This window comes from Phacochoerus africanus, chromosome 11, assembly GCF_016906955.1.
Source record: "Phacochoerus africanus isolate WHEZ1 chromosome 11, ROS_Pafr_v1, whole genome shotgun sequence".
In the NCBI taxonomy this organism is placed as follows: Eukaryota; Metazoa; Chordata; class Mammalia; order Artiodactyla; family Suidae; genus Phacochoerus; species Phacochoerus africanus.
Genome location: NC_062554.1, coordinates 12,849,057 through 12,875,801, shown reverse-complemented (window position 1 = coordinate 12,875,801; position 26,745 = coordinate 12,849,057). Strand labels below are relative to the sequence as shown.

At 49.4% G+C, this 26,745-nt stretch overlaps 1 protein-coding gene across 1 annotated transcript in view; it reads left to right on the top strand.

Annotated features, from left to right (window-relative positions):
• The window catches only part of TENM4 (teneurin transmembrane protein 4), a 410,796-nt gene that overhangs the window by 236,538 nt on the left and 147,513 nt on the right, over positions 1–26,745 (top strand). The window contains exons 9-11 of the mRNA XM_047751949.1: positions 14,534–14,635; positions 16,508–16,702; positions 23,479–23,679. Coding sequence (XP_047607905.1) covers positions 14,534–14,635; positions 16,508–16,702; positions 23,479–23,679 — 498 coding nt within the window. The remainder of the gene's footprint in view (positions 1–14,533; positions 14,636–16,507; positions 16,703–23,478; positions 23,680–26,745) is intronic.

Below are 26,745 nucleotides of genomic sequence, written 5' to 3'. Positions count from 1 at the left end.
GACAGCAAGGTAGATGGCAGCAGTCGACAAGCGAAGGGTAGAAGCAGATTGCCGTTTAGATTCCGATGAGAGAGGGCGAGACCTGTCTCGATAGGAGGAATCTGGGCAGGCTTCATGAAAGAGGTGGTATTTAAATCGGGCCGGAGTTCCTGCTGTGGCGCAGTGGGTTAAGAATCCAGCTGCAGGAGTTCCCATCATGGCGCAGTGGTTAACGAATCCGACTAGGAACCATGAGGTTGCGGGTTCGGTCCCTGCCCTTGCTCAGTGGCTTAATGATCCGGCGTTGCCATGAGCTGTGGTGTAGGTTGCAGACGCGGCTCGGATCCTGCGTTGCTGTGGCTCTGGTGTAGGCCAGTGGCTACAGCTCTGATTTGAACCCTAGCCTGGGAACCTCCATATGCCGCGGGAGCAGCCCAAAGAAATAGCAAAAAGACAAAAAAAAAAAAAAATTTAAAAAAAAAAAAAAGAATCCAGCTGCAGCAGCTCTGGTCCCTGGGGAGGCACATGTTCAGTCCCCAGCCTGGCACAGTGGGTTAAAGGATCTAGCATGGCAGCTGCAGATTGGATTCAGTCCCTGGCCCGGGAACTTTCGTATGGTATGGATGTGGCCATAAAAAGAAAAACATTTTAAAAATAAAAAGTAAACTATTTGGAGTTCCTGTTGTAGCTTAGCAGGTCAAGAACTCGACTAGTGTCCATGATGAGGTGAGTTTAATCCCCGGCCTCGCTCAGTGGGTTAAGGATCCAGCATGGCTGTGGCTGTGGTGTAGACCTTAGCTGCAGCTCCAAGTTGACTCCTGGCCTGGAATTCCCATATATCATGGGTGTGGCCATAAAAATAATGAATAAATAAATAAATAAATAGCCTGAGTCTTGAAGGTCAGGTGAAACCTGAGCAAGTGTAAGGGGGTGAGAGGAAGGCTGTGCAGGTGAGGTCACCAGCATTGACACAATCACGGCACGGCCAAGGGATGGGATGGGAACAATTTGGCAGCAGCACAGAGAGAGCCCCAGGAGGACCCTTGTGGCAAAGAAGGTAGCTTGGAAATGGAGGTTGGAGCCTTAAACTCCTGGCTCCAAAATTTGGGCTTTCTCCTCTCCAGTACTCCCTAAAGTATAATTCTTGAGGTTATTTTATATCATACAGGCTCCACGTCAAAAATCGTGTTTTACGGAGTTTCCTTCATGGCTCAGTGCTTAACGATCCCGACTAGGGTCCATGCAGATGCAGGTTCGATCCCTGGCCTTGTTCAGGGGGTCAAGGATCCGGCCGTGAGCTGTGGTATAGGTCACAGACTAGGCTCAGATCCTGCGTTGCTGTGGCTGTGGTGTAGGCCGGCCACTACAGCTCTGATTCAGCCCCTAGCCTGGGAACTTCCATATGCTGGGGGTGTGGCCCTAAAAAACAAAAAAACAAAAAAAACAAACAAAAAAAATGTGTTTTAGAGTTCTCTTGTGGTGTTGCAGGTTAAGGATCCAGCATTGTCACTGCAGCAGCTCAGGTCACTGCTGTGGCTCGGGTTCAGTCCCTGGATGGGGAACTTCCATGTGCCTCGCACAGAAAAAAAAAAAAAATGTTATTTTAGTAAACTAGAACAATGTACTTAGGTATACCAAACTATTTTGAATTTCTTTTTTAAATAAATTGTTTTAAGAAAATGAATGAGTTCAAAAATACTAAGTGAATAACAGGACAAGTGGTGTGAGGCCATAAGAAGTGATGTTTGGAAGTGCTGCTCCAGGCTGAGGTCCTGTGTTCAGATGCATTGTGCAGAAACTGCAGGTTGAGGCTGGACAGTCCCAGTACTGGGCTGCTCCTAAATGAGAAGCCACCACTGTCACGCGGGATCTTGCAATGTTTCAAGAAAAGCCACCATTCAGATTTTTCTATGAACTTCCCTTTTTGAAAAAATTCTGGCAACTAATTCAAAATTTTTTAAAAACACCATGTGAACAAGGGTCCATAAACCTCCGGTTTGCAGTATTGACTCTAGATGCTAAGGAACTCTGGCCTGGTTGGTGGCCTGAAGAGACTCAATTTCAGGGTGACAGCTGTGGTCTGCAGGCAGAGGACAGGCTGACGGGACAAGGCTGGAGGCGGAAGTACCCTTGGCAGGTGACGTGGTGCCTCAGGCCAGAAGTGATGCCAATCCGACATTGCCATTGACCTTTGTAACCTGCAGGTATCTCAGTCATCTTTATTTTTATTTTTTTATTCTTTTCTTGTCTTCTTTGTCTTTTCAAGGCCGCACCTGCGATATATGGAGGTTCCCAGGCTATGGGTCCGTTTGGAGCTGTAGCCACTGGCCTACACCAGAGCCACAGCAATGCAGGATCCAAGCCGCGTCTGCAACCTACACCACAGCTCACGGCAACACCGGATCCTTAACCCGCTGAGCGAGGCCAGGGATCCAACCCGCAATCTCAGGGTTCCTAGTCGGATTCGTTAACCACTGCGCCACGGCAGGAACTCCTCGGTCATCTTTACACAGTTCTGTGTGTGATCAGACCTGACTGTCTTGTCTTGAAAAGAGGGGCAGAGGGGTTGGTTTTTCTGTGTGGTTTGTAATCCATGTTGCGCTTGGTGACGAGCCTGAATAAAAGATCGGAGAATCATTAACAGTTCCCGCCACCCCCACCTCCTCAAAGCCTTCTTCTGTTCCTCCATTGTCTGTGCTCACAGAATAATTCACCACAGTGATGCTCATTAGATGGACCTCTCTAGCCAGCAGCCAAGTTGAGCTTTTAAACAACTGCTTTCTGAGATAATTTGTTCCAAAGACAGATTTGACATGAAGTTGGCATGATGATCAGCAGGTCACTGCGTGGGTGCAATAAAGATGATTATTCTGGATCTGGCTCTCACTCGACCCCCATCTAGCCCAGGACTGCTTTGCATTTCAAAAGGCTGCCTAGTCTTTAAGAGCTATTCCAGCACTACCTCCTGGAGGATCCAGCCCCCCCACTTTGGAAGGGGTCCACCAGTTCTTTTGCACTCTTGCATAGTTTAGCTCTTTCTGTCCCCTCCAGCTTGTTTTTATAAACCTGTGTGTAAAGTGTCAGTCTTTCAACCAGACTCGTGGTTCTCCAACTGGTACTCAGACCAAGGCGATCAATATCGCCTGAGCCCCCAACCCTAGACCCATTAAATCGGAAACTCTGGAGGCAGGACTCAGCCATTCCTGTTTTAACCAGCCCCTTAAGGGGATTGACAACAAGACAAAGTTTGAAAAACACTATGCTAGGGATAGGAGGAAGCAACATTTCCTGAGCACCTTCCTTGTACCAGGTGTGTGTTCACACACACACACACACACACACACAGTGGCTTTACTTCATCTGCACAGGTGTGTAAGGCACATGGTTTTCTCATTCCACAAATGAGTAAACTGGGACTCAGTGACTTTCTCTTAGTCTCACCCTTAGAAGTAACAGAGTTGACATCTAGAGGCAGGCCTGCCTGACTCCAGAGGCTCCAAAGGAGCCTTTCTGCTGCACCTTGGGAACAAGGACCACACTCTGGGTCCTCCTGATGGCCATCAGCACAGAGGAGCCAACAGAGACTTGTTTGCATGAATGAGCATCAGTGAGCAAGTGATGGAGCAATATTATTGTTCAAGGACGATACAGGATGAGTGCCAGGAGCCACGCTTTGAGGTTTGAATGCTGGCAGGCATGTTTTCAAACCAGTTCCAATTAACAAAAGCAAAAATAAGTACCACTGGGAATTTCCTAGCCCTGCCAGCATCCTTGGTGTTGTCCTTACTCTGTAACTGACAGAGACTGGAGGGAAAAGGAGGGGGATCAGCCTGTTTTCTTCTTGGATTGGCCATTGTGGTGTCGCGGAGGAATCCTTCGATTAGGTGGGAGGAGAAGTCAAGATTTTAAATACCAGCCCTGGCGCTTGTTAGCTGCTGGAACGTGAACACGTCGTCCGTGCCTTGTGTTCCCATCTATGAAATGGGGAATAACAAATAGCACCCACTCTTCCTACACAGAGCAATTGTAAGGATCAAAGAAAAGTGCATGCAACTGTGTGCAGAAATGCTTTAAAAACACTAGGTCCGGCACTTCCCAGTTACTGTCAAAGCCTGATAACTATCAGGTAGAGCTGATAAGGTCCCAGGTGAATGAATATGCCAGGGCTCTTTCAGTTGCCAGGGGCAAAAACACACTCAGGCCACCTCAAAGAAAGACAGGTGTGGCAGCGAAGTAGTTTCCCAAAGGTTCATGTGGCTTCAGACTAAACGAGGCACTGAGAAAGGCCCTCTGAGGTCCCCCTCATTCTTCTCCTGAGCAGTGCGGCCTTGTGCTTCTCTCCAGTCTTCGGGTCCGTTCACCTCTCCCGGGGTTCAGGCTGGCTCCCTCTGCTCCTCTGGACATAGGCCTGTACCTGGGCAGGAAAACCTCCCCAGCCCCTGTCTTTCTGTCATGTCTTTTGGTTCTGCTCTCATCCCCAGCTGCCTCATTCCCTGGGCACATTTGAGTTCAAACGCTAGAGTGGAACTCTGATTGCCCAGATCTGTGCACCAGCCTATGTCCTAGAACGCTGGACAGCATATGAAGTGATGGGTCTTGGGTCTTGGTCCCATCAGCTGCCACCAGACATCTGGTTCACCTGTGCCTACTGCTCAGGCAGGAACTGGGGGCAGAGCCTTGTTCCTCAGAAGGAGGTGTGGGTGAAGGATGGATAAATCTATGAAGGAAGGAAAAGTGTATCCAAGCATGAGAGCACACACCCCTGTTTAGAAGGCCCTTGTGCGGTGGAATGGCATGGCACTGGTCAGTCTCAGCACCACTTGCCATGTGTCTCAGTCACCTCGATGGCACGTGCTGCCTGGGCACAGCAGCAGATTCCACGCGTGCAGAGTTCTCTGGGCAAAGCAGCTAAACCAGAGCCAACTGTGGGGACTCTGGCATCTGCTGCTGCCAACAGCCCCGGGAGGAGAGGTGGGAGCCCTTCGCCAGAGGCAGCTGGTGAGGCACCTGCTCTGTGTTCCTCTCCCTGGGCCCTCAGCTGCAGCACCTTGCTGACCCCTCTCGCAGGAGAGATTATAACGTGAGGCCGGTTATATGAGGACAGCAGGGAGGTTTGAAAAGTTGGAGTCTTCTTTTAAAAGAGCAAACTTCCTCTCCCTCCCTCAGGCCATAAACATGGCGATAATTTCTTTTCTTACCTTTTTCATTTGGTGGTACCGTTTTCTAAGTAGTGACAGTTTGATGTGATTCGTTAGGTCACAGGATGTTAGACCTAAAAGATCGTCTGAGCCATTCCCTGCACCAGAACACTTCCTGAGCCAGAGGAGATGCTCAGTAAACATTTACTGGAAAAAAAAAAAAATTAATGCATTTGTAGATGAAAAGAAAGTTCCTGGAGTTCCCGTCGTGGCTCAGTGGCTGACGAATCCGACTAGGAACCGTGAGGTTGCGGGTTCGGTCCCTGCCCTTGCTCAGTGGGTTAAGGATCCCGTGTTGCCGTGAGCTGTGGTGTAGGTCGCAGACGAGGCTCGGATCCCGAGTTGCTGTGGCTGTGGAGTAGGCCAGCGCCTCAGCTCTGATTAGACCCCTAGCCTGGGAACCTCCATAGGCCACAGAAGCGGCCCAAGAAAATGGCAAAAAGACCAAAAAAAAAAAAAGGAAGAAAAGAAAGTTCCTGAGAGAAGAGATGTGGTTAAGGTCACCTAAGAAGCTGATGGCAAGAGTCGGCCCAGAACCCTCTTTTCTTTTCTTTTTTTTTACTGAAGTGTAGTTTCTTTAGTGTTTCCGGTATACAGAAAAGTGACTCGGTCGTATATATACTATATTTGACATTTTGACTTTTTCTGAGTCTTTTCTATTATAGGTTATTATAAGATACTGAGTATAGTTCCCTGTGCTATACAGTAGGTCCTTGCTGTTTATCTATTTTATGTATCGTAGTGTGTATCTGGTAACCCAGATTCCTCGTTCATACACCCCCTTTCCCCCTTGGTAACCGTTGGTTTGTTTTCTATGTCTGTGAGTCTGCTTCTGTTTTGCAAATAAAGAAACCAAGTTTCTTGAAATAGTCCAGGCATGTTTCCTTGTAATGTGACTCGTAGGATCAGGAGAAACCAGATTTGGAACATGCCAGACTGTCTGTCTTTAATCCCCTGCGGTATCCCACCCGTCATTAATTGTTTCTCTCCTTCAGTACATCGGTGACTGAAAATGTGTGACCTTGTAGGTGGCCTAGTCTGTTCTTTGGTCCCTCACCTACCAGACTCTCATTTAATACCTGCTTTGAGTCAAGGAGAATATATATACTGGAGATTCAGAGATGAATGTCGCATCTCCTGCCCTCAAGAAGTTTACAGTATTTGGGCCAACGCAGATCCATCATCAAAGTGTAGCCCAACATCCTAAATGGTGTTCTCCCCTGATGCTTGTCAACTTTCTTCTTTTGAACCAACTCCATTGCCCAAGGACGATAGTCCTTCCTCAGTGGCCCTAAATCAAGCCATTAGGGCCACAAAACATAAGTCTAAGCCTTATTTCACCGACGAGCCCTTTAGATATTTTTAAACAGGCGTCCTACGCCTTTAGCAAGCTCACTTCCCAATTCCCCCAAGACGTGTTTCTTCGAAATGTGGTTTCAGGTTCTCTTAAGCCTCTGGTTACCCTTTGGTGAGTACGCTCCCGCTTGTCTCGCCAGTCTCTTCTGTGTGGTTCGCACGTGGGAACAACTGAGCCCCAAATCCGGTCTGAGAGGCAAGGCAAGAGCTGAACTTCTTTTTCACTCCCTGCATTCTTCTAGGCATTGCACGTCTAAAAATGTAGGGCAGGGACCATAGCTTGGTGGTCACCAGCTGTCCTCTTGAGTGTCGTGCCACACCCACTGCCCTGACCTCTCTCCTGCGTTTCCGCCTTGTACGCCTCCTGCACAACTTCTCAAAATACAGCAGACGTCACGGAGGACCCTGTGGAGAACCAGACGTAACGCTTGTCCTCAGGGAGCCCACAGTCTCAAGAGTAAGCTTTGTTTTGCTCCCAAATACATAATTAACGAAGAACTAGGACTCCGTTTATAATCAAGGAAACAACTCTTTTCCTAGACCCTCCTCCTTGGAACTGCTCTTCGTAGTGGCCGGTAGACTTCTGGGTAGGATTGAAAACAGATCTCCCAGTTCAAATGCCAGCACTGAATTGGCTTCAAGCCCAGGCTGTCAGGGGCCCTGTCAAATTTTTGTCGTTGCCTGGACCTCGACCGCCGCAGACTGAAGCCCTTTGAATGCCATCATCTGCAAAGAAAGCTGGGGCACCTATAGGGACTGACACCTTGCAGGCCATGGAACAGCTTTGCAGCACCTGGCACCTGCCCAGCGCCCATCTGGAGTGCACAGGGAGAAAAGTTCTTTCAGATGTTGGCATGAGTGGCCTGCGTTTGGGCTTCTGGGAGACAACAGGTTTCATTCGCTTTGACAGTGCTTTTCCGCAGGAGGAAATCTACCCAAACACCCCGCCTTCTTTGTGCTCAGCCCATTGCTAGTTGGCTTTCTGTTTTTTACTGTGGGGAGTTTCTGTGTGTTTTCTGTGTGCATGTGTGTTTACCCCCAGTAACCCACATTGACTTGTTTGGATTCATTAGGCCCAGTTACTCTGTGGTTTTGGTTCATAAATGGAAGACATGTGTGACCCCTCCTTAAAACCAAAATACCAGTTCTGCCAAGTCCTGGCAAACCTCTTTATTTGCACAGCGTCACACTGTTTACTCTTCACAACAAGCCCTCTGCAGTGAGTATTATTATTAAGCCCATTTCACAGATGAGGAAACTGATATTTAGAGACGTATTACCACAAATTGTGCGTCACATGGAACTTGGTTCACCTGTCAGATTTGCTGTGTGACCTTGAGAAAGTGACCTCAGCTCTCACGCCATCCGAGACTGTGACATGGTGGCAAAGGTACCTCTTTCTCATAATTATAAGGAATAAATTAGAATATAGGCTAGACCTTTCACAGTTCCATTTAAGGGAACGAGAACATCTCTGTTGGAGTCACTATAGAATGAGCACCCAGCTGTGCTATCTAGTTTGTTTCCCAGTTCTTTGGGTGGTCGGTAATAAACCCACCCCCAACCCTGCCTTCAGGATCAAAGAGGATGTGATAGATGTAACCTAGAGTGTAAATTTCATCAATTGTAGTCAAGGTGATGTGTCCGCCCATCCATCTGGCTATTGAGTCCGTGTTCTTTCCTTCTTGCCTGAAGCATCAGCATCCTTGCTCCTAGAGAGAAGTCAAAAGGAGCCATCAGAGAGTGCATCTCTCTTGGGCAATAGAGAGACCTGGGCTCTTCAGCCAGTCACGTCCAGAGCATTGCTGACATCCCCTTTGATAACTTAGAAGAGACAAGAGATGCCGAGGAAGGAGCGGTGGGTAAGAAACACAGGCTTTTGTTAGCTGGGACACATCACAGGCAAACAAGACATGGAGGAGGTCCCAGGAGGGGGAATAAATGCTGGGTAGGCAGGAAAAGAGAGACAAGGATGGCGAGTGGGCTCTGACCTCACTTGCAACCGGTTCCTTCTGTCTCTGGTGCTGGAATCCAACACCAGGCTCCAATCACTGCAAAGGTTTGCCAGCTCAGAGCAGGTGGTGGCCACACCAGGGTGAGCTGATGGAGGAGAAAAGCCTCCCTCCATCTTCTTGTATACCTTCCCCTGTGAAACAGGGGTCCAAGGGCACAAGGGAACCTTTCTACAGAAAAGAAAATCATGGACTTGGAGAATAGACTTGTGGTTGCCAAAGGGGAGGAGGAGGGAGTGTGATGGACTGGGAATTTGGGGTTAATAGATGCTAGCCATTGCCTTTGGAATGGATAAGCAATGAGATCCTGCTGTATAGCACTGGGAACTACATCTAGTCACTTATGATGAAGCATGATAATGTGAGAAAAAGAATGGATATGTGTATGTGTGACTGGGTCACCTTGTTGTATGGTAGAAAACTGACAGAACCATGTAAGCCAGCTATGGTGGAAAAAATAAAAATCATTAAAAAAAAAAAAAGTGTGCAAAGGAAGGGAAGGAGGTCAATAAAGAATGTGTTGGAGTTCCCGTCGTGGCTCAGCGGTTAACGAATCCGACTAGGAACCATGAGGTTGTGGGTTCGATCCCTGGCCTCGCACAGTCGGTTAAGGATGTGGTGTTGCCATGAGCTGTGGTGTAGGTCACAGATGCGGCTGGGATCCCGCATTGCTGTGGCTGTGGCGTAGGCCAGCGGCTATAGCTTCGATTGGACCTCTGGCCTGGGAACCTCCATGTGCCTGGGGTACGACCCTAGAAAAAACAAAACAAACAAAAAAAGAATGTGTCAATAAATTGGACAAAAAAGAAAGAAAAAGAAATAGGTCCAGCAGGTGGCCGGGCTGCCCAGTGTCCTCTTCTGGGCAGGGTTTTCCTCTGTGGTCTCTCCTTATTTCCTACAAAAATGAGGCTTCAGAGTTTCAACAAAGAAAAGCAGAAGCTGCTGAATGAAGGCAGGGCTCCCCAGGCATCACCCTCGGACTCAGGAGGACATGGTTAGCAATGGTGGTGGTCTTTCACCTTGCCGTGGCCGTGCTGACGGTTTATTTCTGGACAAGGGTGGTGGGCCAGACAGCATGAGGCACAGCCGTGGGTTCACCGAGGCCTCTGTGGTGTCCTGTCTCCCAGGCCGTGTCCACCAAGGAGCGCTGTTGGCTTTTCTTCCTTCTGCAGAAGTCCCTTTGTATTCCAAGCCATATTTTGTTCACATCCAGAGAACACGCCCACTCAGAACACATGTCCGGCACATGAGCCGAGGAACCATTTAAACTCTTCATTCCAGTATTGACGGAAGGAAAAACAAGTTCCTGAAAATCAGATTTCCTGGCAGGACCCACTCTTGTGATAGAAAAATGGAGGAAAGCCCCCTGTTTTCCAACCGACCATACACCCAGTTATGAAAATCAGGTCTTCCCAGGCAGCTGCATTTTTAATTCAGGGCTGAGCGGATCTTAAGTACACCTTCTACTAAACGAAGACAGCTGCAGTTTGACCATGACCATGAGCAGGGCAGGAAAGATGGATGAGGGGAGGGGGGGAGAAATTCACCAGACACTAATTGGAAACATAACAACATGTTTATGCAATAAAGTTCACACTTCTTCCAAGCCAGAGAGTGTCACTTCTGCAGTAGCGTTTAACATAGAGATATCTGGTCAATGGAGACTTGCTATTTGTAGGATCCCAAATGGACCCCAAGTGGTTGAAATCTTTCCAAGGTGAAGAAAAACTAGGTACCTAAACAATTTATCACAAAGAAATATCCTCCAAATGTCTCCCTTCTACTTCCTGGCTGCTATCGTAGAAATTATTCTGTGTCTCTTACAACTGCCTTCTCTGACACCAACAGCCTAGGGCAAGTTTTGTAGCAAACACCCTTCTAGCTGTCAGATTTAGCAACCAACACAATACAGAAAATATCACAGAAAACATATTTTCCTCCCTTTTTCACTATAAAGGCTTTTGGGGAGTTCCTGTTGTGGCTCAGGGGGAACAAATCTGACTAGCATCCATGAGGATGTAGGTTTGATCCCTCGCCTCACTCAGTGGGTTGAGGATCCCACATTGCCTGAGCCATGGTGTGGGTTGCAGATACGGCTCGAATCCTGCGTTGCTGTGGCTGTCGCGTAGGCCGGCAACTACAGCTCTGATTAGACCCCTAGCCTGAGAACCCCCATATGCCATGGGTGGTACACCCCCCCACACCAAAAAAAAAGAAGACAAAAAAATAAAGGCTTTGGGGCTGTGGAATACAGGTTTGTATCTTACAGCCTTCATAAATAAAAATCTGGAAAGTATGTGGCATTTACCTGCAACGAATCCTGTGGAAAACACAGCTGGTAATTATGGTAATTGCCTTAGGAGACAGATCGTATACCCTTGGGTTTGAGAAGCATCTCAGACCTGGGAGGGATCACTGAGATCATATGGCTGAATCTTCCAGTGACAGCTGCAAACGTTGAGAGAGATCCTCCCGAAGACAGGATACCAGGGCAAGAAGCGAGGAAACTCGGTTTCTGTCCTCAAGGAGTTCCCGGTCAGCAGTGTCGACTATTTTAATAGGAGTGAAAGAAAAGGTCCCAGGAGTAACTTAGTCTGTTTAAGAAATGAGGTGACGGAGAAGGTGCCATGTGAGCTGGATTCGCAAGAAGGAATAGGCACGGCCTTGCAGAGAAGGATGAAAGAGTGAGCACGAGGAGGAGAAAACAGGGGCAGAAAGAACAGGTGATATGGTCAAGGCCAGAGCCCCTCAGTGGCACAGCAGGAGCTGGAAGCCAGGTCTTCTGTCCGTCTGACCTGTACTCCTTCTGCAAGACTGCAAGTGAGACCCCACTGTCCAGGTGTACCCTTAGCCTGTAGTTTGACATGAAATAAGCTTGCCTTAAACCTAACTCAAAATTCTTATTTTTATAAGAATATTCAAAAGGAAATATCCTAAGTTATTCTTTATAAAATCACTGTTTAGGAAGCCACTCCCAACATAAGGGCTTGAGGAACTTAAAGGTGTATGGATTCTTCCAGGCAAAGCCAGTGGAGAGCCAAGAAGCTCAGGGCCCTGGTTCATGAGCCACACTGTGCTTCAGGCTCCTGGAGATGAGGACACAGGCTGGGCCGGACCCTCTTGTTCCTAATCGTGTATTAGCCTAGGACACGGCTCAGGCTAGCAGAGGGACACCAGGCGAGGGGAATTTCCTACCCACTCCCAAAGGGAAGCTTACATGTAGCCTCCTTTCCCCAATGTTTTAAGTCCTTTCCAAGTTGATAATGGCAGACAACTGGGAAAGACCTTCCTGGAAAGTGTACCATACCATGAGCTCCTCAACCTTCCCCGTGCTTTCCCCCATCTATCCATCCTCAAGCCATTCTTCAAGCTCACCTCCTCCAAGAAGCCCTCCTCTGCTGGTTTTGCTCCTTATCCGCAGCTGCTGCATGGGCTCTAAGTGATGTCCTGGGTGTAAGGCTTTGACGCCTTTGTCTGGATTTCTCTTCTACACAGATACTCTCTTAATTATAGACTCACAGAATTTTAGAGTAAGAAGCGGTCCTGGGAACATCTCTGCTTTCGCTCTCATGTCCCAAATGAGGAAGGTGAGGCCCAGAGACGAGAAGGAAGTTGCTTTGGTCACCCAGCATGATCCTAGAAGGGTGGGCCCCAGAAGGACGTCTCCTTCCCTCCAGGCAGAGTATCTCCACATGCCCTGTGCTGCTGCCCTAGTGACAGCTATTATCTTTTTTTTTTTTTCTTAACGTTTTAAATTTTCTTTCTTAGTAACTATTTTTATTAAAGTATAGGTGATTTACAGTGTAGTGCCAATTTCTGCTGTACAGCAAAGTCTCCCAATAATACATATATACGTTATTTAGTTTCAGACTCTTACATTTAGAATGGATAAGCCAAGAGGTCCTACTGTACAGCACAGGGAGCTATATCCAGTCTCTTGGGATAGAACAGGACAGCTGTTATCTTAATCTCCCAGTTAGGCTGCACCTTTCCCCTGGGCAACGCTCCTGTCTTACGGGGTAACATCTCCTTTAACAGAGGCCTTAGTCTCAGCTTCATGACTTGTGCTCGCAAGCTCTGATGACAGGTTGGAGCCTTAGCGCTACTCACCATACTAGCCTTTCCTCTGCTTTAACTTCAATTGGAGACCTTGGGCAAGTCACTGCCCTTTTTCTGGACCCCACTTTCCTTCTCTATCAAATGAGAACATTGAATTCAATGGCTTCTTGGATTCCGTCACGATCTGAAAGTTCTAGAAGTCACTCCCTTCCAGCTGGTCCTTTGTTGTCTCCAGGACTGGCCTCACTGTCCCACCGGCCTGCCTCCTGCATTCCTGGCTTCTGCTGAGAAGTAAGCTCCTTCGAGACCCGGAGAGCATAGTGTCATTGACGAAGGCTCGGCTTGGAGTCCAGAGGCTGGGTTCACATCATGCATCCATGACTTCATATCTCTGTGGCCTTCAGCAAGTCACTTCTTCTATCAGCCTCCTCGTTTTGTTGTCGCTGCTGTTGTAGTTTGCAAAATAGGAAAATCAATACATGCTTGAAGATTTGATGACAGTGAAATGAGATGACTTTCCTGGACATACTTGGCACAAAGCAGGCATTCAGGATAGAGTGGGTCTTCCTTTGGTCCACGTCTAGCGTGATTGAAAAATGGGCTGGTCCATATAAACAGGTCTCCTAGATAACAGGTTTACTAACTGGGGCTACAAAACGTGGATTCATTTTTCACTGGCATCTGAATGAACTGAAAGGAACTCTGTATCTGCTTGACATGCCACCTAGACAATACGAATCACACTAGGAAGAGACAGAGTAACATCCCTGCACGGTGGGCACTGATTGCAGATGCTAGGGATGCGGTTGGGGCAAAGGGAGTAAGAAGGAAAACACATGCCTTCTGAGAGAGCTTGGATTTTTTTGGCACATGGGGGTGGGGAGGCCATGGGAGGGTTTTAAGTAGGAGAGAGACAGGATCAGGTTTGTTTGAGAGAGAGAGAGATCACCCAGGCTGCTGGAGGGTGAATGAGTCAAGATGGGGAGGGAGAAAGGATGTCGAGAGGCAGCCACGTGGCTGTGGTGTTAGCCCTGCTGAGAGATGCTGGGGCCTGGGCTGGTGGATGGAGAAGCGGAGGTGGAAAGAGGGGGAGGGGGAGAGGAGGAAGGGGGAGGAGAGAGAGAAAGGGGAGGGAAGAAGGGGGGGCAGGGGAGAGGGAGAGAAGGGGAGGGGGGGTGAGGGAGGAGGAGGGAGAGCCAGGGCCCTGAGATTGTTGGCTAGGGATTTACAAATCCCTAGCAGCTTCATGAAAAGATGAATTAACAGGAGTTCCCACTGTGGCTCAGCTGTAATGAACCCAACTAGGATCCATGAAGATGTGGGTTTGATCCCTTGCCTTGCTCAGTAGGTTAAGGATCCGGCATTGCCATGAGTTGTGGTGTAGATCACAGAGGCGGCTCAGATCCCATGTTGCTATGGCTGTGGCATAGGCTCTGATTCAGCCCCTAGCCTAGCAACTTCCACATGCCATGAGTATGGCTCGAAAAAGGAAAAAAGAGAGGAGAGAGAGAGAGAGAGAATTACCAGATTATCAGCCAAATATGAGGAAAATGTAAAACACAGAAGAATGTCAAGACCACAAGATTCACCCCATAGCCCAGCATCCAAAGACCACTAAGGGGTTAAACTGTTTTTTTTCTCCTAGTGTTTTTAGCTGAAGAATTTCTAATACATTTGTAGATACAAACCTGATTTATTAAAGATGGGTTTAGGCACACGTTTTCCCAAACATGTCTCTTTGTGTCCGTTGAGATGTACCTTGGTAAGAGTAAATATAACCTATAATTTTTCACTTTATTGATTCCTTTCAGTGACTGGGCCAGGCGCGCTCGAGTGTGTGGGTCCTGGTTAACCCGAGGCTGGATTCCTGGACCCTCTGATGGGTACAAAAGCTTCTGTTTACAGCCTTCTTCCTCTTTTCTCCCGCAGAATCGGTGGATAACTGCCCTAGCAACTGCTATGGCAACGGCGACTGCATCTCTGGGACCTGCCACTGCTTCCTGGGCTTCCTGGGCCCTGACTGCGGCAGAGGTGAGACCCCTGTTCGTGGGGCACGTGGGCTCGCCAGGTCCACCCCACACCCCACTTCGCAGAGGGAGCGCAGAATCCAGGCCAGCTGCTGCCTCTAGAGAAGGGCTCCCAAGGGCCGGTCCTCAGAGGTCCTGAGAGCGAGGTGGCCGCCCCAGCCCTGTCATCCATCAGTGCGTGGCTGGAGAGGTCAGAAAGGAAGGGCAGCCACAGTGCACCCCATGTCTATTTGGGTGGCAGGAATAGTGGCCATGGGGGTCCTTTTAAAAAGTTAGTTTCCCCCTCGAGGACAGATCGGCCTTTGCTAAGTGTCTTGGACATTCATCTTCAGCGAGTGTGGTTTGTCTCCGGCCTCATGAAGGTGCCTGAGCTGAGCTCCGGGGCTGTCATCTAAAAGCTCAGACAGAGTCTTGGCTGAGACCACCAAGGGAAGGGACAGGGGGCAGGCGGGGCTGCTCCTCTGCACGCGGGAGCCCAATCTTGCCTCCAGTGCAGGCATGCACAGTGCTCATGGTAACCCCTCCAGGACGCCCACGATCTGCCCCGTGTGTTTGGCTTTCATCTGTCCTGGAAAAACGAATGAGGAAAATGCCTCAGGGGGGTCTGCAGTCCAGAGACTCTGACACTGCCCTTAGGGAAACTAAAACGGGCCCTTCCTTTGGCTTCTCCACCTTCTCCCGCATCCCTCCTCTAGCAGGCATTTGCTTAGCGCCTTTAGGGATCGGTCTTATGCTGGACCCTGAAGTGACAACACAGAGCAAGACCTAAGCCAAAGAGCTTGGGAGACCGACAGGGAAGTGGACCCTTACAAAGCCGTCAGTAAAAAGTGAAGCACGCTAGAGCTAGGTCAGATGCAGGGAGCACCTGTCAGCCTGAGGGGTCTTAGCTCGGACGGGGTGAGGACCAGGAAAGCCTCCCGCATAACCCCTTGGAACTGAGACCAGGTGCTTGAGTTGGTCGTCGCAGTGAGTAGGGATGATGTTTTCTGCTTTCCACGGAAGCAGAGAAAGTGTGCCCTGCAAACACCCCGGTGTGAGGCTGCGCTGGGGACTCTGCTTCTTCTTCCTAACGTGAGATAGACTCAGAGGCAGCCCTGAGGAAGCACAGCGATTACCTGCTGAGTGCTTTAAAAGGAAAAGAGGGGAGGTGGGAACCGGGGGACGGTGGTGCAAAGATGAGTCATTCCTTCCAGCAAGAATTACTGTCTCATCCCATATGCACTTCCAGTTAAGAGTCGTGTATAAAACAGCCCTACTGCATCTCGGTACCGCTGGTAGGTCCTTACAGCACAATGCAGTGTAATTTATTTTTATGTAGTGGCCTTCGTGGAGATGATCACAAAACCCTTTACGCCAAGTGGCAGAGTGGAAAGATAATACTTTCAGGGGCCAGGTTGGGCTCCGCTACTCTCAGATGGAGGCCGTGGCATCCAGTAGCCTGAGAGGCAAGGACAGCTGAGTGTGGCTGTGGTTTAAAGAATGTGGTGCTGCACGTGAGGAAGGGGGAGCGAAATGCAGTGCGATCAGGAGGAGGGATGCAGGGCAGGCGGGGGACCCAGCTGCCACCTTTTCCAGTGAGCCCAAGGAACAGACTGAAGCCTCCTGTCTAAGGATCCTGGCAACCACCGTGCAGCATCGATAACATGGGGGGGGACGGAGGAAAGCAGCGTTCAGTGGACACCGGTGCCCCAGGCCCTGCCCTGCACACCCTCCCCTCCAGTTCCAGATATGTTTCAATGGAATGCAATAAAGCAAGAGACGCAGATAGATGGACCCACGTGGGAATTACGGCAAAGTGCTTGAAGCCCCAGGGAGAGGGGGTAGGCAGGGTACTCGGGCCGTGGAGTCATGCCAGGCTTCCCTGCTCTTTCCCCAGCCTCCTGCCCTGTGCTCTGTAGTGGGAACGGCCAATACATGAAGGGCAGGTGCCTGTGCCACAGCGGCTGGAAGGGTGCCGAGTGTGACGTGCCCACCACCCAGTGCATCGACGTGGCCTGCAGCAACCATGGCACTTGCATCATGGGCACCTGCATCTGCAACCCCGGCTACAAGGGCGAGAGCTGTGAGGAAGGTGAGACTCCCAGGCAGGGCAGCTCCCTGCTGGCCTAATGGTTAGGACTCGGCGCTTTCACCACTGCAGCTCAGGTTCAGTCCCTGGTTCGGGGGCTTAGATCCCACAGCCAAGAAAAAAAAAAAAAAAAACAGCCATACCCTTAAAAGCAAAAGACTTGGGAGTTCCCATCATGGCTTAGCGAGTTACAAACCTGACTAATATCCATGAGGATGTGTATTCGATCCCTGATCAGTGGGTTAAGGATCCTGCATTGCGTGGCTGTGATGTAGGTTGGCAGCTACAGCTCCGATTCGACCCATAGCCTGGGAACCTCCATATATCATGGGTGCAGTTGTACAAAGGAAAAAAAAAAAAAAAAAAAAGGACTTGCAGGCAGGCAGCTCCAGCACCTGGCTTGGAGCTAGAGGCCAGCAGGCAGGGTCACGACAGCATCCAAAAGCCTCCTGAGCAGCCCTGTGATCCCCACCCCTAAGCCAGGATTCCAGCAGCAACGGTCATTAACCTAGAGGGAGAGAACAGGGAAATTAGAGTCCTCCTCTGTCAGGGGAAGCGAAGTCGGTGTGTATTGAGCACTGACTATATGCAAGGCTCCGTGCTAGAAACCTGGTGTCACTTAACTTCAAACCCAAGTAGGGGGAGGTAATCATCTCTATTTTATAGTCGAGAAAGCTGAGGCTCAGGGAGTCCAGTGACTTGCCCAAGGTCCCATGGCTGGTAGATGGCCGAGCTGGGTTTGAGCCGTCGTTCTGGCTCCATAGCCTGCATTCTCTCTTCTCCCCCTTAAGCTCCTCTGCTCTCCATTTTTGAAGTTTGAGTCTATCATAGGCCTCCAAATGCTGCCTTCTGCTATAAGACACATGTGTGTGTGTCTGTGTGTGTGTTCGTTCACATTCGAGGCTCTCAGGTTCTCATAAATGTGTCACCATCCTTCATAAAGTGAATACAGGCCTGTGCAGATGGAAGCTAGAAAGTGAACTGCTGACTTACAGTGACATCAGCTCTTCCCAGAAAACCTAACCAGCCCGGATGAGTAAACACTTCCACTCCGCAGACAGGGACCTCAGGCAGGGAGGGCGGTGACACACCCATGGCCACAGTGCTAACTGCCAGCAAGGTCAGAATTCAACTAGGGTCTCCTCACCTCAGACCCAGTGTCTGTCCTCCTGGCCCCGTGCAATTTCCCCATGAGAGAAGGGGGTCATCTCACACCAGCAGAAAGTAGCTGTTAGGAGTGCACACTCTGGAACCGGATGTGGGTTTGCATCCTGGTTTTTTCCAGCTTCTGATCCCTCATCTGCAAAGCGGGAATTCCTTCCGATGACGCTTGCTGTGAAGCCTGAAAGAAATGACCCATGAGAAGCATTTAGCTCACACAGTGTCTCTCACAGAGGAAACGCTCCATAAATGTTAGCTCCTATATCATTAGCACTATTCTGGGGGTGATTGGAGCACATTTCCTGTCTCACCCCACTTACTGTATCCAGGGTCTTTTGAGATGGATGGACTTTGAAACTGATGGACAAGGCCGAGTCGTTACCTCCCACGGTCCACCAGCCAGGGCCCAGGCGCCTTCTCCAGTGCATGGAAGAGGCCCCAGGGAGAGCTGGTCTCCGAATCCACTGGGGGTTTAACAAGTTCCCTCTCAAGCATCATTTTCCCTAAAAAAGAGAGAGAGAGAATATAATGGGCCCCTTTTAGAAGAGAGGGCAGGGGAAGGGATTTGTGTCTGGAAAGCATCCATCACCTCGCCTCTCTGAGACAGGCTGTCTGTAAACCCCACGTGTGGCTGGAGGTCCTGATTCAGACCTATTAACTTTGAAGCGAATTACTTCAGGCTGTCTGAGCTCTACGTGGAGCCCCAGCCCCTTGAACAAAGGACCTTGGCTTTCTCATCCTGACAAGGGTGACCTTCACCTGCTCTCCCTTTTCTTTCTCATCGCTGGAGGTGAAGACCCTGTGAAGGAAAGAAAAACAAAGAGGAAGGTCCTTCTGAAACAGTGGGGCTGTCCTGCCCCCTGCCACTCCCAGTCCTACTGCGTCCTTGTCCTGTGGGCCAACGAGGGGCAGTTGTCCTTCTCCTGATCGCAGACTCTGGACAGGGCCCCAGGGGGCAAGGTCACTAACTTGACTTACGTTATCTGCTTGAAAAGAAATGTCTTCACTCCTGCTTTCTTTCCGAGGCGGGCCATCTGGTTCTGATTCCCCCTATTATGTCTGTTTCTCTGGTGGAGCGTCCTCACAGAGTCCTTGTGTTTATCGGGGGGGTCGCTTGGCCCTTCGTCCTCTCCCCTGATCTCCCCTCAACCTCCCTCAGCTCTAACAGGTTTCTCTGTGTTTATAAAACCCCAGCTAACAAGCGTACTTTTTTCTACCTCTCCCTCTTCCTCCTCCTGAAGTTGATCGCCCCACGTTTTTCTTTCAAGGCTGATCTGTGCCAGCAGGACACTTAAAGGGGGCCGGGGGAGGGGCAGACCGGACCGACCTTGGCCTTTTGCAGTGAAAAGTGAGCCGCTGTGTTTCAGGTCCCGAAGCGAGTCGGACGGCTTGTGTGGTCACTGAAGCGGGGCTCAGTGTGGGGAAAGAGTTGTGTCTGCAGCCTGGCCACGCAGGCCCCATCAGTTCATTAACGGGGCCAGGCGTCTGCCACAGTATTTGGCTTGAGTGGCAAGCTCTGCAGAGGAAGAAGCAAAAACGGTAGCTGCTTGGCACCTCTTCAAATGAGAGACGGAGTTAGACCTTCTTCCCTGTGAAGCTGAGCCCGCCTCCCTGCCAGCTTCTGCTGTATCCCTTCGGCTCTCCGACCCCAGGCCCAGCACTGCTGCCGTGTTCCACCACAGCTTCCTGTGAAAGAAATATCTTAGGGAAACTATCCCCACGTGATGGAGAGAGACCCTTTTAATCTCATCCTAGGGTTCCCCTGTCTCCCCAGAGGCCCCAGAAATGGAAAGCAGCTGTAAGTCTTTGCGGGACCTCTTTGGCAGAGGGTCGTAGATAACGGCCCTAGGTTTGGGATGGGCGGGGAGAATGTTCTGGCAGGAATCTCAGCCAGCTCAGCCAAGGTTTCCTGGGGCCGCCTCCCGACCCCCGCCCCCACCCCAAGATGCTGTTCCCTTTCTAACTCGCTGCGCGCTCCACACTTTCTCTGCCAAGTTGACCTTCTGAAGTGATGATGAGTTGATGCTGAATCACCTGGAGGTAGCCTCTTATCCGTTCTTTCGGCTCTTTCTTCCCTGCCTGGCCCATCATCTTCTGAGAGCATCGGATTCACAGTGCTGGTTCCTGGGTCCCTGTCAGACTTATTATTACATCCAAGGAACAGGACTGTGACGCCAAGGGCCTCTTTGCTAAACTTGGCACCCTCTCGGCTTGCTCCGCTGACAGTGCAGATTTATAGATTCAACCTCCAGGGTGCCTCAGAGACAGCGTCAACCCGAAGCTGGGGTCCAGACACTCATGGAACGGGAAATACCTTTATAGGCCTCAGGATAGGAACTGCTGACTCGTTTCCTGTCAGATTGGAAAACTCTCTGGCCCTAGGGAATTAGCCTAGTAGCCTAATGGGCCAGAATAATCCTTCTGAGATTCTGAGATCTGAGGCAGGTCGTGGAGATTTATCACTATTATTATTTTTATCATTTTTAATTACCAGGAACTCCAGCAGGTCATGTTTAAAGCATGATTAAGTGGCGCCCAGAGATTGCACGAGAAGAGTTTCTCTGCCTTCCTTCAGCTTTATTCATTTTCCACTCTGCCCTCTTTCTTTCCTTGTTTTGTTTTAATTTCTATTTTTAACCATTTTATGTGCTTATGTCTCTATACCTGTAGGCATGTCTTTTGGAGCCAGTAAGGTTATCGAGGACATGGCAGTCTATTTCCAGGCATCAGTACCAGGAAAGAGTGATTCAGATTTAAATTCTTCCACTTACCACTTTGTGATCTTGGGCCAGTTATTTACCCTCTCTGTGCTTCAGCTTCCGTATCTGTAAAGTGAGGCTCCAACAGTGATATCCTCAAAGGGTTGTTGTTAGGGTGAAATGAGATAATGTATATAAAAGATTTAATAGAGGAGTTCCCTCATGGCTCCTTAAGGATCTAGCAGTCACCACTCTGACTCAGGTTACAGCTGTGGCACGGGTTTGATCCCTAGCCCCAGAACTTATGCATGCTGTGAGCACAGCCCCAGAAGGTAAACAATTTTTTTAATTAAAAATAAAAAAATAGATAAACAAAAGGTTTGATAGTGAGATATGGCATTGAAAAGGGACTAAATTGACACTAATTGTTATTGTTACTGTTGTTATTTTTTTTGCAAATGATTGCTCCTGACATTTGATCTTCTTATTCATTATTTAGGTAATTATGTTGAACTCCTTTAAAAACCTAAATAGTGAAAGAACTTTCGTAATAAGCTAGCCCTCGAAATGAACAGCCTGTTCCTAGGATGTTGCTGTTTGTAAAGTCTCTACCCATGGTGTCTCTATCATAACCAGGCTGGGTTTCCCAGTCTTTGGTGCAGAAGTCAAATATACTGGGCTAGGAAATTTAATTGATAGCATAAAAGCACATCTGAATTGTCAATGAGCTCTGACCACAGTTTGCCCAAGTCATGCTACTGAATGCCCTGACGGGATGGCCATGCAAACTTCTTTGCAACAATTCACAGCTTATATAGTCCTTTCAAATCCTCAGTGTCATCTGGTCCTCATGGCAACCTGAGAGGTAGGTGGTTTGACCAGACCTGCTTTACAGAGGGAAGCATAGAGCAGGCATGTGACTTGACTGTGGTCGTAGAACCATTATAGTTTGTCCTGTGACCCTTGAACTTGTGACCTCAGAGGTCAAAGGTCAGTTCTTTCCTCTGCAGCCTCTGGCTTCCTCCAGAACTCCTATTAGGAGGAAGGTGACTTTATGCATTGCAGCTCCATCAGCGCTGTTAACAATGCCGCGTGATGGTACCACCGGGACACCACTCTCCCCTTCTGCTTGTAAGATGGATAGAATTCCCAGCCCGCTCCAGTGCAGGCTCGGTCTGTCAACCCTTTGGTTGAATGAAGAACACAGACCAGCCCTTTGCCGGTTCTGCCTTCTCTCTGCTGCCCTTTGCTCTCCCCACGGGCTCTGGAGCCGCCAACTAAGTTAGCCCTCAATGTCCTCCCCCAGCTTTTTTCTCTGAAATGCTTTGCAGAAGAGTGGAGGTCTCTGTTAAGTTTGTGTAAACACAAAGCTTTGTGGGGTTTTGTTTGCTTGTTTGTTTTTGTCTTTTTAGGGCCATACCCGTGGCATATGGAGGTTCCCAGGCTAGGGGTTGAATCAGAGTGTAGCCACCAGTCTACACCACAGCCACAGCAACACCAGATCCAAGCTGTGTCTGCCACCTACACCACACCTCATGGCGATGCCAGATCCTTAACCCACTGAGCAAGGCCAGGGATTGAACCTGCATCCTTATGGATACTCATTGGATTCGTTTCCACTGAGCCCCGACGGGAACTCCCCAATGCTTTAATTTAGGGAAATCAGCCTCAGGAATGGAAATATCATTGGATTCAGAATCAGACAGACCTGTCTTGAGATTCCTCTCCGGCAAGATTTAGCTGTATGATCTTGTGTGATTTATGTACCTCTCTGAGCCTCAGTTCCCGCCTCTGTACCTCACTGGGTTACTGAGAAAACTGAATCTGATGAAGTATGTGAAACACTTGCTGTCGTGTGAGCAGAGAGCACATAACGCGCGAGATTATTCTCTTTCTCTTGAGATGACCCTGACCTTGGGCCTGAGGAGGACGGTGGTTGCCTTGGCTGTGAGCTCCAGCTTTATAGGTCACTCGCCACTTGAGCAGAAGCCGTACACAGCCACCATATATAATTCTGAATAGTCGTTGAAATGTTTGTCTGGAAAGTGAGGTTTGCAAGTTTGTATCCATCACCAGAGGGATGATGGTAAAATCTAAGGGAATTTAAATGCAAAATAAATTCTCATATAAAATAAGGGATCTCTTTATTTTAGTCCCATATTCACAGACATAAAACTGCCTCCTGAAGTGGTGAACCCTGATAGTTTGTTCTGTGATGATGTGTTAGCCTCTTACGAGCTAGGCTCTGTTCTAGAAGGCGGAGGAAAAGAGCCTTGTCCTCCCTTGTCCTGCAGTTGGTACGTGTGCGGTGGGAGACGGGCACCGAGTGCTCTGCACACACGTAGGCCTCTCCCTGACGTGTGTCAAATCCAAAGGTAGGAACATTGAGAGTTCTCCTCGTGGCTCAGTGGTTAATGAACCCAACTAGTATCCATGAGAATGCACGTTCGATCCCTGGCCTTGATCAGTGGGTTAAGGATCCGGCATTGCTGTGAGCTGTGGTTTAGGACTCGGACACAGCTTGGATCTGGCGTGGTTGTGGCCGTGGCTGTGATGGAGGATGGAAGCTGCAGCTCTGATTTGACCCCCAATCCGGGAATCTCCATGTGCCGCAGATGTGGCCCTAAAAAGACCAAAAGGAAAAAAAAAAAAAAAGGTGTGAACATGTATCCACTTTTTACAGGCGAGAGAAATGAGACTTGAGAGGTACAGTCAACCCCTGGGTGCAGCTGGAAGCCCAGGTCGGCTGTGGCTGGAGTTACTGCTCTTCCCCACACCACGTGACCTCTCCAGGGCCATCTGGGTCCCTGTCCTGGAGTATGTGAAGCTCCTCCACTATGAAGCAGTGCAGTTCACTTAAAGCAGCCCCATCCTTGCTGGTCTGATGCTAACCTGTGTTGTCTCTCCTCTGTGTCGCAGTGGACTGCATGGACCCCACATGCTCGGGCCGGGGTGTCTGCGTGAGAGGCGAGTGCCACTGCTCTGTGGGCTGGGGAGGCACCAACTGCGAGACGCCCAGGGCCACATGCTTGGACCAGTGTTCGGGCCACGGAACCTTCCTCCCAGACACCGGGCTTTGCAGCTGTGACCCAAGCTGGACTGGACACGACTGTTCTATCGGTAAACATGGGGAGAAGGGCAGGCGTGGATGAGGGAGGAGGAGACAGGGTTTCCACGGGGACTTGTACACCGTCCGGTCCTGATCAGTGCCCTGACCCTGACTCTGGTCCCGTAGCTGGGGTCATGCGTGTCTACAGACGCTTTCCTTCTTCCGCTGAGCTCCCGCCCTCAGTACCGCTACCCTTAGAGGGGCAGAGAGTTCACGAGTCCTGTCTTCACAGCATGCCTTTCAGAGTGGTGGCCTCAAAAGTCAAAGCATCCATCGCCCGTTCACCATGTTCATTATAATGGATGTGTTTCACCGAAACCTCGTCTCTCATGTCGCAACAGCCATCCTAGAGGCAGGGCTGGAGGGAAGAGGGTGCCCCTGTGAGATCTGCAGGGATGGGCCTTTGCTTTCACCTGTTCCCCAGAATCAGGTCCAAACACAGTGTAGTATTTCGGGGGCTCCGTGATGTGCCCCCACCACCAGATTCTCTAAGTTCTGTGAGGATAGCAAACATGTCTTATTCCACATTCCCAGGACTCAGCCTAGGCCTGGCCCACAGCAGCTGCTCAATAATACATGGATGGATGGATGATGAACAGACACATGACTGGATATGCTCTTGATAGTGGTATTTGGTTTACCACAGAGCTTACACATGTAAAGTTCAAGGATAATTATATCGGCACCCTCTGTTTATAAGCACTCTTGTGATCTAGAACCCCCCTCAAGGTGAGGAGTAAAGGAGAATGTAGGGGAATCACCTAGCACTAGTATGTAGTAGGTCCAGTCACTTCTTGTCTCTCATTTGAACAGTGTCCACTGTTGGTTTTGGCTGTGTTTTTGTCTTTTTAAGGCCATACCCTGGGCATATGGGGGTTCCCAGGCTAGGAGTCTAATTGAAGCTACAGCTGCCAGCCTACACCACAGCCACAACAATGCCAGATCCGAGACGCATCTGCGGCCTACACCATGGCTCATGGCAATGGCGGATCCTTAACCCAGTAGTGAGGCCAGGGATCGAACCTGTGTCCTCATGGATAGTAGATTCATTTCTGCTGAGCCACAATGGGAACTCCAGTGTCCACTGTTTAAATCCACACAAAAGCCCTGTGAGAAAGTCCTATCATCCCCATTTTCCCTTTCCCAATTTACATAGTATTTTATTCAGTGAATACTTCCTGAACACCTGCTGGTGTAAGGTACCCATCTACTCAGAGAGGATAAAGGGTAGGAGGTCCCAACCCTGGCAGGCTTGATTCTGGGAAGGGGGGAGGGGAGACAGCAAACAAGCACAGGGAGAGAAAGCAACTGTTAAAGAAACTTAGGCCCAGAAAATTTCTAAGGAATCTTGACCCAGGACACATGGCTGAAAAGTGATAGCATCTCCTGCCAGTTGTTTTCACCCTGAATCGCTTTCCCCGCCACACTGTGCCGCTTAAACAGTGGAGCTCAAATCAGCTCATCATCCTGTGCATTAACAGTGCTGGGGGGATGGGAAAAGGGGGTTGGTTGGGACCTTTGGCAAAAATGAGATCCAGTGTGGCATCTGTGCCTTTGGAATACTTTTTTTTTTTTTTTTTTAGTGATTTTTATTTTTTCCATTATAGTTGGTTGACAGTGTTCTGTCAACTTTCTACTGGAAGCAAAGTCACACATACATATATACATTCTTTTCCCCACATTATCCTCCATCATGCTCTATCACAAGTAACTAGATATACTAGAATTCCCTTCATGGCTCAGCGGTTAACAAACCAACTAGCATCCGTGAGGACGCAGGTTCAATCCTTGGCCTTGCTCTGTGAATTAAGGATCCGGCGTCACTGTGAGCTCTGGTGTAGCTCACAGACGCAGCTCAGATCTAGCATGGCTGTGGCTGTGGCATAGGCTGGCGGCTACAGCTCCGATTAGACCCCTAGCCTGGGAACCTCCATATGCCTCAAGTACGGCCCTAAGAAGCCACAAAAAAGGTGGCTAGATATAGTTCCCAGCGCTATATAGCAGGATCTCATTGCTTATCCACTCCACATGCAATAGTCTGCATCCACTAACCCTGGACTCCCAGTCCATCCTACTCCCTCCCCCTCCCTGTTGGCAACAGACTTGGCGTATTTGGAATTGCCTTTCCCCACTGGGGGGAGAATGGGTGTTCACCTTTCATCCTTGTTTGCAAAACTCATGTCAAGATGAGATCGTGAGCACAGATGCTCCAGAGTGTTAAGAATAATTCTTTTTATATAGCTGTGTTTATAGCCATATAGTAAATGGTCCTCTTAAAGCTACCCGGGGCTGTATTGTTCATTATGTGGCCACAAAGCTAATTTGTGATAGAAATGTAACTGCCCCTGCATCGTTGATCCCTGATGAAGCTCCACAGCTCGGATCAGGCAGGTGTAACTGTGAGTGAGGTCACCAAGGAGTCTTTAGCTGGTCCTGGAAAAGGAAGCAGCCGATCCAGGGGAAAGGGACTTGGAGTGGAGCTGTGGGGGCTCACCTTCCTCAACTCTGCGCCCCCCGCTCCCGTAGCTGGTCTCCGATGTGACCTCATGGGCTAAGGCCAAGAGCTCCATGTGGTAAGGAGCCCCTGAGTCCAACCGTCTTAGGTTCAAATGCTGGCCCTGCCGTTTACTGATTATAACTTTGGGCAACTGGCTTCACCTCTGTAAGCTGTGAAAAGGAGATGACAACAGTGCCTGGCGTCTGGATTTGTATTTGGAAAATTATCGTTTGGAACATTATTTAAGGTCATGTAACAAGGCACTGAGCATGCTCGTCAGCCCCTGACATGGGCTCAGGTGGTGTTAACTATGCTACCAGGGTGATTAAAACACCCACTGGCGAGAGCCCTGCCTGTTGACAAGGACACCAAGAGACGGAAGCTAAGTGTGCCCTTTCCGGTGTGGGGAGTGTGGTGTTTCAGTCTCTAACCTGTGACTGCCTAAAACAGTGTCATGATTTCGTGATTGCCACAAGGCCAGGAATTTAAAAGATGGCTTCAGGAGTTCCCATTGTGGCTCAGCAGGTTAAGAACCCAACTAGGATCCATGAGGATGCGGGTTCGATCCCTGGCCTCGCTC